Source organism: Balaenoptera acutorostrata, chromosome 9 (genome assembly GCF_949987535.1).
Source record: "Balaenoptera acutorostrata chromosome 9, mBalAcu1.1, whole genome shotgun sequence".
Classification (NCBI taxonomy): Eukaryota; Metazoa; Chordata; class Mammalia; order Artiodactyla; family Balaenopteridae; genus Balaenoptera; species Balaenoptera acutorostrata.
In genome coordinates, this window is record NC_080072.1 from 13,922,514 (window position 1) to 13,936,255 (window position 13,742).

Here is a 13,742-nt window from a genome sequence, read left to right on the forward strand (position 1 = left end):
CCGGGTGGCTGAGAATTCAGGCCTGGTCCAGGCTAAGGACACTGGGATACCTCCTTCCTAGCTGCCACACCCACACCATACCCCCTGCTTTCTAAAGATGAAAATGCTTTCAGAGGTGGGAGTTTTACTCTTGGGTGAATTGGGTCAGTTATGAGTAGATTAACTATAATAGAGCAACTGAAAAATATTCTCTTTGCAATCCTTCTAGGAAGGGGCAGGGTTTGCTTCTACTCTGCAAAAGCAGCCTGCTTTTTTCAAAAATTCAGAGAATACCAGTTCTTCAATGATGAAAAATGAAAAACCAAGGTTGAATGAGGTAGTATTTTTGCTTGACTTTTTTTTTTCACTCACTCATGGAAAATTTATTAAAACCTTTTTTTTGGTAATATGTTTAAAGTGTACAACATGATGATTTGATATATATATATACATTGAGAAAGGATTGTCACTGTTTAGTTAATTAACACATCCTTCACCTCAAATAAATATTCACTTTTTTTTTTTTTTTCCTGAGAACTCTTAAGTCCTACTCTGTTAGCAAATTTAAATTATACAACACAGTACTATCAGCTATAGGTACCATGCTATACATGATAATCTTCACACCTCATTCATTTTATAACTGAAAGTTTGTATCCTTTTACCACCCTCTCCCTATTTTCCCCAATCCCAAGTACCTGGCAACCACCATTCTACTCTCTGTTTCTATGAGTTTGATTTTTCTTTTTTAGATTCCACATATAAGTGATACCATGCAGCATTTGTCTTTGTCTGGCTCATTTCACTTAGCATAATGCCCTTCACCCATGTGCATATATTTTGTTGCAAATGGCAGGATTTCCTTCCTTTTTAAGGCTGAATTATATTGTTTGCAAGTATTTTCTCCCATTCGATAGGTTATCTTTTCATTTTATTGATTGTTTCCTTTGTTGTGCAGAAGCTTTTCAGTTTTAGTCTCGCTTGTTTATTTTTGCTTTTATTGTCTTTGCTTTTGATGTCAAATCCAAAAAATCATTGCCAGTATCAAGGACTTTACCCCCTATGTTTTCTTCTAAAAGTTTTACAGTTTGGGATCTTGAATTTAACTTTTTAATCCATTTTGGGTTGACTTTTGTATATGGTATAAGATGGGGTACAGTTGAATTCTTTTGCATGTGGATATCTAGTTTTCCTAGCACCATTTATTAAGGATACAATCTTTTCCCCACTGGTTATTTTTGGCTCCTTTGTTGAAAATTAATTGACGATATATGCATGAGTTTATTTCTGGGCGCTCTATTCTGTTCCATTCTTGACTTTTTGTCACACAGATTCTCTGATGTTTCCAATTAGTACGTCTCTCCCAGAGGGTGAAGAGTGCACTAGCCCTCTGTCACTCTTACTGTCAGTGCCACTGGGAGCAGGGGAACATTAAAATTGGTGGGGACACTGACACTGCTTTGGATTAGACACCACTGAAGTCTGATATCACATGTTGGTGAATTGTGATTTTATACCCAAAACATAAGAGTGGGCTGCTTTACCATCCGTCCATCCATTCAGCAAATTGTATTGTGTAACTACTACATGCCAGGCCGTCTACTGGATGCTGGGAGTGCAACAGTGAACAAAACACTATCCCTGCCTCAGGGACCTTAGGGTCTGCTGGGTATTTTAACAAGTAAGCAGGGAGTTACATACAGAGTAGGATGCAGTAGGAAACAGAGGAGACAAATTCACCCAACTTTTAGTACTTTGGAGTGTGGCTATAAAATCCTTGGTTCTTTTATGTATAAAAATAGGTTTGGGTACCATAGTAGCCAAATAGGGTGCATGAGGCCCTCCTCGTGTGGAATGCTGCCCTGTGGTTAAGAATGGTAGAATAAGGTCCCACAGCATTACACAGAGGAGCCCGCACCAGGCACAGCCATCTCTGTCCAGTATTGAGGGCCATTCGGTGTCTAGTGTAATCATGGCAAGAGCACAAGCTATGGGGTCTGTCTTGAGTTCAAATTCCATCCCCACTATGTAGTTTTCCGTGAGTTACTTAACCACCCAGGGGCTCAGTTGCTGCATCTAAAATGTTGGGGTAATAATATCTACACATAAGGTTGTTGAGAATATTCGACGTGAAACCGTGTGTGAAGTGCCTGGCGTATGGTAGGCATTCAATAAGTATTAGTTTCCTTCTTTTCTTCAAATTACTATTTGTTTGTGTTCTGCCTCTCTTTTCATGTTAGAGTATCATAATGAATCAACATGCGTGAATAAAAAATACTCTGTGTGTTTTATATAATCACACTTGTCCAAGTGGAAAACTTAGTGAGAATGTGTTCATTTATTTTAGTTAAATGGAAGAGACAAAGGCACCTCCCTGGGCCCATCAAAAATGACTACCTTGATTTTGACTAAGAATAAAGAGAGAATGCAGGTATTTCACCTAATATATGTATATATATGCCAGCAATTAATTTATTTTTCAAATGTGTTATGTGATTTGGAGGGGTGGTGATCTGCAATCCACACAGTATCACCTCCTTGGATTTGTTCTGCTGAGGTGAACATCTAACATCGTTTGCACTCTCAGGCTACAAAACACCTGACCAGCCAGGGGCATAGCCCACAAAGTACTGCAGGACGGAGGAAGCCCAGCCAGGGCTGAAAGCTTGCCACGGAGAATTTAGTTTCATTTCAATGAACATTTGTTAGGCAGCTATTATTTTGTAAATCCATGGCAACATTTCAGGTAGAAAGTGATGGCGAACGCAGTGATTCTCAACCCTAGGAGGTGTTAACAAACCGGGGTTGCCACCATCAGTTGTGAGGGGTGTTTCACATCCACTGTTACAGTGATCGTTCGGTACCGAGGTTTGTGAACGATTTGCTTTTTTAAAATAATAAGTTAGAACGAATTCATATTTATCCCTATAATAACATCTCTCTTGCTCATTTGCACTTGCATATTCTTTCCTGAGAGGGAGGAAAAAGAAGTAAAGAAACAGCTGGTGAGCTGTGGTTTCAAATAGCCCTGATTGTGTCTGTGGGAAAGTGCTGCTCACGTGTGTCCGGGTGGAGCAAAGACTGAGGACCACTGGATTACTGTAGGTGCACTGGGTATAGCATGGATGATCCTCTCAAGGTGAAGTCCCTGCCGTCTTCCCACGTCTGCTGCTTGGGAATTCTCAGGATGATGCTCTCATTTACCCGTCAGTATCTTATGGAGGACCTACTATGTGTGGGGCCCTTTGAAGACTGTATGACATGAGCCCTCCCTTAAGGCCGTGATCCTCTAGGAGGGGTAACAAGGTAGATAGTCCAACCACCATGATATAACAGAAACAGAGCAGTGAAAAGAGAGATGTAGATAAAGTCAAATCAAAGAGGATTCTGTCCTGACACACTGATAAGTGATGACTGTCCTCTTTCCTCATACAGCATCCACTGCAAGATGTCTGTGGGTGGCTAAAACCATATCCTACCACTGAAACATGTGAGTTAGGCTGTAACACGTAACTAGGGATTCAGTTAAACACAATGTAGTAGACGAATGCCATGCAAACCTTTACTTTTACTTCATTTTCTTTAAATTTCTAATTTAATGTTTCTGTAACAGAGATGTAGGCATTTAACTTCCGTGGCAGGTCAGATAAGCAGAATTTAAAAAAGGGGACAGTGTCCCAGCTTGTAAATTAAGCTCTTCTCTTCCTTTGCGTAATGTTTCTAGACAGCTTATAAAATGCAGTCCCTAAACTTCTCAGGGCAATTAAAATATTGCCCATGGACCTTTCTTTGGCTATCTGAGGGACTAGGACAAATGCTTGATTGACCCCTGCCCTGTAACAATGTCAGCTACTTTGGTATTTGAGGGGAAACGCAAATACTTCTCACTGACTCCTGCGAAACCAGCACCAACCCTAACTATAACTTCAGGAATTGCAGCATCAAGTGGTTCACCTTTTATGTCTTGTTTGCACAGAGAGAGAAGCCAGGATTTACAGTATCATGCTCTCCAAAGAGAAACACAAACCCCAGCCAAGAGCCAGCTCCAGATACGAAGCCAAACTGGTCCAGGAACAGATATCCTGCCACAAAGGGAGGCCGTACGACTGCGGTGGTATACCCATCCTTGCACATATACACCTACCCATAGGGTGCCGGGGCCATGCCACACAGGCGCTTCCTTGCTGTGTTTTGGGTTAGACACATTTTGTAACGAAGGGATTTGTACGCTAGGGAATTACGTTCATTTGTGGTATTCTGTGTTGTGTGTCCATCATGCACTGTCCTCACCCCAGGTGCTTACACTGTGTTCATGCTCTCAAGAAGCATACCTCACAAATTAAATTATTTTTTCATAAAATGAAATTTTATTGTGATGTATCCAAAAGCTTCCCTTATCAGAAATCGAAGTGTGTGCTCGTGAAACTACAACACAGATATACCTCAGTTTAACCAATAGATATTCTCTCTAAAATTATGTGCAAATCAATTTTAAAAGTGCAAACTCTGTTTTAAAGGTATTCTGGGAGTTTACTATGTTAAAAGTCTTGTGTCAAAGCTTTCTAGTGTTGAATGATCAGTCTCACTGGGGTATATCACGTTTGCTCAGGGTGAGGTGTTCCCACATAGAGAAAACAACTCATGTATTACCTGGAAGTCAGTGTTGCATATATTGTGTTCAGCACGGTTATGTAAGTTTTTTAACCCATTGATTAAAATTCTTTCTCCCCCACAAATTGTTCCCTTTGATTGGTTAACTGCATAATCTTGTGTGAACAGATATTTGAGATTTTCTATCCCTCGAAAGCACCAAGCACCGTCTGCCGGCTACGGCCTGCACGTCAACGTGCTGGAGTCATGTTACACAAGGGTCACTCCAGTTCATGCCAGGCCTCCTATTTTGACTTTTCCTGCTTCCTTTCACATTGGATTGAAAGTTTCCTAGTACGTTTTTTGTCATCACTTTTAAACTCTTTCAGCCACCACCACTACCTAGATGACTAGAGATTAGAACCAAATGGCAGCACATTTTGTTATAATCCCAGTGTCTGTGTCTTTTTTTTTTTTAATTAATAGACTTTATTTTGAGAACAGTTCTAGATTTACAAAGAAATTGAGGAAATAGTACAGAGAGTTCCCATATACTGCCCACCTCTCCCCACACACACTGTGTGCGTGGTTTTTTTTTGGGTTTTTTTGGTTTTGTTTTTGTTTTTAATTAATTAATTTATTTATTTTTGGCTGCGTTGGGTCTTCGTTGCTGCACGCAGGCTTTCTCTAGTTGCGGCGAGCAGGGGCTCCTCTTCGTTGCGGTGAGTGGGCTTCTCATTGCGGTGGCTTGTTGCAGAGCAAGGGCTCTAGGCGCGTGGGCTTCAGTAGTTGTGGCACGCGGGCTTCAGTAGTTGTGGCTCACAGGCTCTAGAGCACAGGCTCAGCAGTTGTGATGCACAGGCTTAGTTGCTCCGCGGCATGTGGGATCCTCCCGGACCAGGGCTTGAACCCGTGTCCCCTGCATTGGCAGGCGGATTCTTAACCACTGCACCACCAGGGAAGCACTGTGTGTGTGTTTTTTTTGTTTGTTTTTTTTTTAATTATTTATTTATTTATTTATTTATTTATTTATTTATGGCTGTGTTTGGTCTTCGTTTCTGTGCGAGGGCTTTCTCTAGTTGTGGCAAGCGGGGGCCACTCTTCATCGCGGTGCGTGGGCCTCTCACTGTCGCGGCCTCTCCCGTTTCGGCGCACAGGCTCCAGACGCGCAGGCTCAGTAGTTGTGGCTCACGGGCCTAGTCGCTCCGCGGCATGTGGGATCTTCCCAGACCAGGGCTCGAACCCGTGTCCCCTGCATTAGCAGGCAAATTCTCAACCACTGCGCCACCAGGGAAGCCCTGTGTGTGTGTTTTTAAAGGGAATATCTGCCCATGCTCTTTACATAGGAGTTTGCAAATGGCCTTCTTCTATTCCACATCTTACACCCTAAAACTATTAGTCAACATTTTAAGTATCTAGAAATCACCCAGCCAAAACCCCACTTTTTGTTCCTAAAAGGATATCTTTAAAGGACAAGTCCCAAAACAAACCACTGAGAGCAAGCCTTGTTTGAAAGTTTTCAGAAATACTTGGTTTTTGCTCCAAATAATTTTGGAAGAAGTTTATTAAAAGCACCCCAGTATGATATTTTTGGAATAAAAAACTAGAATACATGATCAGATTTTTTTTTAAGTGCTTTTTGAGAGTGAAAAGCTTCCTGAGAGCTGTGGTTTGGCTGCTAAGATATCAAAGGGGCAAAAAGGAGAGAATCCAATACAATCCAGGCACAGCCTCCACATCCAATAATTGCCGAAAGGCCATGGCAGTTCAGTGTTGGGCCCTGCCCAGCTCACAGTCAGTCCTGTAAAGTAGTAGCTATTTGTTTTCTTTAGAAAAGAGGGGCAAGTTTGCCTGCTTAGATTAAGAGAAAGTGCCCCGCAGGGCATTTACATGCTACAGCATCTAAACCAATATGTCTATCATTTCTCATTGTGCTTTGTTTTTTAAACATACCTTTTTTAAAAAATTTTATTTATTTATTTTTGGCTGCACTGGGTCTTCGTTGCTGTGCGCCGGCTTTCTCTAGTTGCGGCGAGTGGTCTTTGTCGTGGTGCGCAGGCTTCTCATTGAGGTGGCTTCTCCTGTTGCGGAGCACGGGCTCTAGGCGCACAGGCTTCAGTAGTTGTGGCACATGGGCTCAGTAGTTGTGGCTCTAGAGCACAGGCTCAGTAGTTGTGGTGCACAGCTATAGAGAGAAATAATGCTATGTGAAAATTCCAACTTCCTGCTGGCACTCCTACCCTAAGACATGGGCTCTTGCCCCAAATTCATCAGTCAGAAAGAGTGCACTCAGCAGTGACTTAGGAACTAAGGAGAATGCAGTGATGTGTCAGACTCCATTCCTGTGCTTAAAGCCCAGGTGGGAACAGACTAGTGAACCAAAGCAAGCCTGTCAGTAAGACACTCTGCTATAGCTTTAGAACGTTGTCGTGGGTTAAAGAGAGCCACCAACTGAAATGTGAAGTACCTGGGTTTGAATCCCACCCAGGCTTGGGGGTGGTGGGTGCAGTTGCTTAACAGCTCTGGACCTTCGTTCTCTGACCTGAAGTGAAGTGACTGTCCAGGTGAAATGATCTCTAAGGCCCCTTCATTTTTACAAAATCACGTTGGTTTGAATACTTCCCCCAGCTGTTGATCATGGATTGCAGTAAGGTGCCTAAAACAGCTTCCCTCTCCGGCCTGAACCAGCTAGGGCCTCTCTCACCCAGCCCCTGGTCCTCGGGGAAACAAAGCCACTTTGGTGGCTCTAAGTACAGCCCTCTCCCCTCTCGCCACCCCCCCCCCCCAAGCGTGGCACAAGCCGTCTCTCCCCCGGCCCCCTGAACCGTTGGATTCAGTGACCAGACATCACTTCAGTAAACCCTTTCTCAGCTGAGCTCAAACTCCAGCCACTCCCCTTCCTTTCTCTTGGCTTCACTTCCTCCCCCATTCAGCCCAGACTCCAGGGTGCATTACATCAACCCCTTCCCTGCCAGCACCCCAGACTCCTCACCCTCTGTGCTTCTGCCACATCCACCTGGTAGTTCCCCAACTTTGGCTCCTTCCAGCTATCCCGACCATCTGTCTTCTCCACTCCTACATCCAGGCTGCCAGGATGGCTGCAGGAAAACCTGTCCTTGAGCAAACCGGGGCCACCGCTCATGTGTCTCCTCCAGCCTCAGAAATGTATCCTGTGCTGCTGATATGGAAGTTCTCTCACCCTTCCTTCTCCGTGGCTATTTTACACCCCCTCCCTTTCCTCAAGTCCCCACTCCCTCCCAGCAAACAGTCTTGTTAGGACGAAGTGGTCAAGAAAGAAGCTAGGCTCTGGTGGGGTGGGGGAGGGAGAAAACTACAAACAAATTCTCAACTCTTTTTAGTAGGTTTGTTTATGTACTTGTATTGGCAAAATGATTCTGAAACTATTTTAGGTGTATTACATGATCGGGCAAATGAATAAATGTGTTGATGTTGTTAAGAGCCAGGGTTCTCAATCTGGAAAAAGAAACATACAAATATTTAATGGAGGGAAACAAGAAAAAACCCTGTGGAAGTGGATTGGAATTGGAGATATCAGTGTGCACTCATGATTTCTAAAATATGTATAGGTATGTATATTCACATGTATATATATTCAGCTCTGTCTGCTAAGAGGGCCTAAAATCAGACACACCCCATTAGCAATAAGCATATTTTGCACTGAGATCTTGTACTCTCATACCGTTCCCCTCTGAAGGGAATCAGGGTTCATTAGAGAAATGGCTGCTTCCAGGGCTGGTACATTGCAAATATGAGATGAGCAGCCTGGAATATTTTGTTATGCCAAAAAGTAAGAAAGTACTTAAAAAAAAAAATTAGTAGGAGGCATTTCATAGGACAAAGGAGCCAGCTTGAAGGAGCTGCCACCAGCCAAAGCTGGGATATTAGGTACCAAAATGATTAAGGACATTCATAAATTATAACCCATTGAAAAAATTAGGAATCAGTGAGTTCATATTAATGAGAAAGGGAGAGAGAGAGAGAAGAGAAAGAAAGTAGAATGAATGCTGAGAGTCAAATGGTGAATGCAGAAGGAGTGCTGGAGTTGGAATCAACATTTTGCAACCACCATAGTAAAATGAGTCAGGCAAGAATCACCAATGGAGGCTAAATTTAGAAGGAAATATGAGGAGCAGGATATTTGCATGGGTTCAAAGTGTCTCCACTCAGATTGCTTACTAGCTGTAAAGGAAAAAATAGTTAACTATGTGATGAAGAAATTGGACAACATCTTGACTGAGTGACCACTGAGGAGTGGATTGACATCATGTAATTCTGATGCGACGCCTGAGAACACATCACATATGTAGTATTCTGGCTGGAAATGCATACCCTGAATCTAATCATGAAACATGAGACAAAGGCAAAATAAGGAACATTCTACCTAAAACAAAAATCTAGACTCTGGCATCAGAATGTCTGGGTTCAAATGCTGGCTTTACTGGTTTTATGACCTTAGGCAAGTTACTCTCTCAAAGACTCAACTTCCTCATCTGTGAAATGGGAACACTAGCAGGACCCACCTTTCAGGATGAGAGAATGCACATAATGCACTTATTAGAGTGCCCTACACGTAAAAGGCTCTCAGGAATGGTTAGTGGCCGTTACTCTTGTCCACCCTGCCTTCCTTTCCTTTGTTTTTAGAGAAAAAAGTGCCCAGTTTCAGGTTTAAGGCTAACCTCTCCACCTATGTTTCAATTCCATCTCCCCAACTTTTCTCAAACTTTCTGCTTTGCTTTATTCCCTCTTCTGTATTTCTCTCTCTCTACCGGCAACTTCCCTGTAGCCCAAAAACATGCCAAGCCCTTCTCATCTTTAAAGAAAAGACAAAACCTTCTGTCATGTCCTGTAAAGTTTGCATTCCTTGCTGTCTCCACTCCCCACCTTCTAAAAGTTCTCACCTCCCATTTTTTGTAGGCCCACGATGTGTCAAGAGCTTTACCTTTACTTGGGAGATAGATACTATGCCCCTATTTCACAGATGAGAAAAGTTGGTCTCCCCAAGGATTTGAACCTAGATCTGCCTCAGTCTCGAATTGTCCAATTCGGCAGCCACAAACCACAGGTGGCCATGGAGCACTTGAAATGGGGCTGGTCCAGACTGAGATGTGAATATGTATCAGATTTCAAGGACTTAGTACCAAAAAAAGACTTGTAAAAATCTCATTAATATTTTTATATTGATTACATGTTGAAATAATATTTTGGGTGAAATATACTATTAATTAATTTTACCTGTTTCTTTTTACTTTTTTAATTTTTTTATTGGCTGCGCTACGTGGCTTGCAGGATCTTAGTTCCCCGGCCAGGGATTGAACCCAGGCCCTCAGCAGTGAAAGCGCTGAAAGCAAAGAGTCCTAACCACTGGACCACCAGGGAATTCCCTCTTTTCACTTTTTTAATGTAACTACTAAAAATATTGAAATTATATATTGTGGCCGGCATTATATCTCTATTGGACAGCACAGTTCTAGGATATTCATCTCACAACGCAATATGGCCTCTTGTCTCCTGAGACACCACTTATCTTAGCTCCCTGAATGTGTCCCAGGGCTTCTTCCTCTACATTCCCTACATGAGTGATCTCCACCCATCCTTGATGCCTGTAAGCCATGATGACACTGCGTCAGCCCCTCCTACACCCCAGACCCCTAGATCCAACCGTCTCCCCTCCATCTCCACTTAGTTTCCCTCTGTACCTCAAAGGCAACATGTCCAAAATGGAATTATTCTGTTATCTTTTCCTTAAACAGGAGGCTCCCATGTCTTCTCTCTCTTGATAGAAGTGCCACTATCGTTACCATGTAACTCTGTACCTCAACACTCATCAGGTACCGGTGACTCTACCTCCTAAGTAAATCCATAGACTTCTCTCTACCCACTTAGTTCAAGTTGTCATCGTCCTCCTAAACTGTTAGATCTGGTCTCCCAGCTGAGCTTTCTTTGGCAGAGCGGCCAAGATGAGCCCATTACAAGGCCAATCTGATCACGTTGGTCACCTTGCAGGGGCCCATCTCTGATAGGGCCCTGTTGCCACCTCAGCCTCCAGCTCTGACTCCCTGGGAATCTAGAACATTAACTGCCCCTCCCAGCTCCCTCCCACACCTCCCACCTCATTACTTAGCAAACACCTGTCACCTTTCAAGACTCAGCCCAAATAGTAGCCCACTCTGCAAAACTGTTCTTGCTGCCATTTCCCGGGCAGGGCTCACCAGTCCTTCCTTTGCCTTCTGGAGACTTTGACCTCAGCACTTGAAACACTTCAGTGCACCAATTTGTTTACTCAGCTGCCTGCGGTCTCTTAGTTGTGGCATGCGAACTCTTAGTTGCAGCCTGCATGTGGGATCTAGTTCCCCGACCAGGGATCGAACCCAGGCCCCCTGCATTGGGAGCTTGGAGTCTTACCCACTGGACCACCAGGGAAGTCCCTCAGCTGCCTTTCCTAACTAGAATGATTTCAACCACAGTCCACAGGAGGAAAAACAGAATTCAAACAAAACACAGTTATTGCTTCATACAAATAAGAAGTCCAGATGTAGGGCAGCTCCAAGACTGCTTAATTTATTTAGCAGCTCACTGGCATCATCAAAGATTCAGGCCTTATCATCTTCCTTATCATCATCATCTGTCTGTCACCTTCGGTGCCAACTTCGTCCTCAAGTGAACTCCGCTCTGTTGGTTGTACGGCTATAGCAGACCCAGGCAACCACCAGATCCAACAACACCCAGTGAAAGGACATCTGTTCCTGTGTGTCTTTTCTTCTTCTTCTTCTTTTTAAAAATAACCTTTTTTATTTTGGAATAATTTTTCATTTACAGAAAAATTAATACGACAGTGTTCCCGTATACCTCTCGCTCAGTTTCGGTTTCCCCTGATGCTGTCGTACATCACAACCAACAAAACCAACAAAACATTGGTACGTTGCTATGAACTGAACTCCAGACTTCATTGGAATTTCACCAGTTTTCCCTTTAATGTCCTTTTTCTACTCCAGGATCCAATCCAGACATCACATTGCTTTTCGCTGTCATATTTCTTCGATCTCCTCTGGTCTGTGACGATTTCCCAGTCTTTCCTTATTTTTCATGATTTTGACAGTTTTGAAGAACAACGGTTAGGTATTTTGTAGAATAGTCCTCAAATTGGGCTTATGATTTGATTGGTGTTATGGGTTTTTGGAAAGAATGTCACAGAAGCCAAATGCCCTTCTCATCACATTATATGAGGAGCACTTGCTGTCTACATGACATCACCGGTGATGGCTAGGAAAGGCTTTCCAAAAGCCCTGGAAAGGATTTCCCCTCATGCCTTTTAGTATTGTAAAACAATACAGATTTATTAAAGAAAATTAGAGAATCAGTTAAGCAAAAATAAGGAAATAAAAACACAATATTGCTATCACCAGAGATGATCATAGTTAACAAATTACTTTTAATATTTTCATATCTTTTTTAAAAAATGAATTTTCGTTAAATGAGGTCATATTGTATACATTGCTTTACAACCTACTTTAACAGTCCTCACCTTTCATATGTTTTTATTTTTGAATTATATTAATAGAATATTCAAAACATAGTATTAAATTGTAAAAAAAAGACATAATTCAATCTACCAGCATTAAAAAATCTGCATATTAAAAGATCACACCTCTCAGAAAAATTAACAATAACAACAAAAATAAACTGCACTAAGACATGCCTTCATAAAGGTATTGAAATTCAAAGTGAAATTAAGGCATCCAGGCAAAAAGATTAAAATCTTTAACATGCATATAGTGAAGGAATGTATTTTCCATGATCCTTTGTTTTTGTTTGTTTGTTTTATTTATTTATTTATGGCTGCGTTGGGTCTTTGTTGCTGCGTGCGGGCTTTCTCTAGTTGTGGCGAGCAGGGGCTACTCTTTGTTGCGGTGCACGGGCTTCTCATTGCGGTGGCTTCTCTTGTTGTGGGGCACCGGCTCTAGGTGCACAGGCTTCAATAGTTGTGGCTCGCAGGCTCTAGAGTGCAGGCTCAGTAGTTGTGGCTCATGGGCTTAGTTGCTCCGCGGCATGTGGGATCTTCCCGGACCAGGAACCCGTGTCCCCTGCATTGGCAGGCAGATTTTTTTTTTCTTTTTTATAAATTTATTTATTTGTTTTTATTTTTGGCTGTGTTGGGTCTTTGTTGCTGTGTGTGGGCTCCCTCTAGTTGCGGCAAGTGGGGGCCACCCTTCGCTGCAGTGCACGGACTTCTCATTGTTGTGGCTTCTCTTGTTGCAGAGCACGGGCTCTAGGCGCGCGGGCCTCAGCAGTTGTGGCACGCAGGCTCAGTAGTTGTGGCACACGGGCTCAGTAGGTGTGGCACACGGGCTCAGTAGTTGTGGCTCGCGGGCTCCAGAGCGCAGGCTCAGCAGTTGTGGCGCACAGGCTCAGTTGCTCCACGGCATGTGGGATCTTCCCGGGCCAGGGCTCAAACCCACGTCCCCTGCATTGGCAGGCAGATTCTTAACCACTGTGCCACCAGGGAAGTACCCCATGATCCTTTTTTAAAAAATCTGCTAGAAAATGAACTTTAGCCAACTGAGAGATGAATGGAGACAACTTCACCAAAAGGACTCATAGAGAATATGAAAGCCATTTTATTTTATTCTAGTCTTGGGACTTTTAAAAATGTGAATGTCTTTTCTTATAAAATGGAATGAAAATATTAACCTAGCAATATGTTTTTTGGCCGGGTGGCTTGTGGGATCTTAGTTCCCCAACCAGGGATTGAACCCACACCCTCCGCAGTGAAAGTGCAGAGTCCTAACCACTGGACTGCCAAGGAATTCCCAAACCTGCAATATGTTAATTACACTTATAACAATAGTTGAGAGAGAAAGAGGAGTAAAGGTGAAAAGTAGTGTGATGATGCTGATTTCATAAAAAGATATGTAAAGTTGATAAATCAAGTAATAAGTATATTTAAAGTTATAAATATGAACACTTAGAGATACCATGTGTGAACACTGAAATACAAGAATACAGTTAACTGGAACCTGGAAGGCAGGAAGATGATGGAGATGGGGAAGGGAAAGAAGTGAATAAAAATTTATTTCAACAGTGCTCAGAGTACGGACTGAATAGATACTGCCTAATAAAGAGAGAATAGGGCCTTCCCTGGTGGCGCAGTGGTT

The 13,742-nt window shown here is 42.8% G+C and overlaps 1 protein-coding gene across 9 annotated transcripts in view; it reads left to right on the forward strand.

Annotated features, from left to right (window-relative positions):
* The window catches only part of AGBL2 (AGBL carboxypeptidase 2), a 45,896-nt gene extending 41,193 nt beyond the window's left edge, over positions 1-4,703 (forward strand). For 6 of the 9 annotated variants that reach the window (XM_007181234.2, XM_057553672.1, XM_057553671.1 and 3 more), the window contains 3 exons: positions 209-316; positions 2,327-2,410; positions 3,956-4,703. In XM_007181234.2, the coding sequence (XP_007181296.1) occupies positions 209-316; positions 2,327-2,410; positions 3,956-4,129 (366 nt within the window). In that variant the 3' untranslated portion in view covers positions 4,130-4,703. The remainder of the gene's footprint in view (positions 1-208; positions 317-2,326; positions 2,411-3,955) is intronic. The other 3 variants (XM_057553670.1, XM_057553673.1, XM_057553675.1) reach the window with 3 other exon arrangements.
* The last annotated feature ends 9,039 nt before the right edge of the window (positions 4,704-13,742 follow it).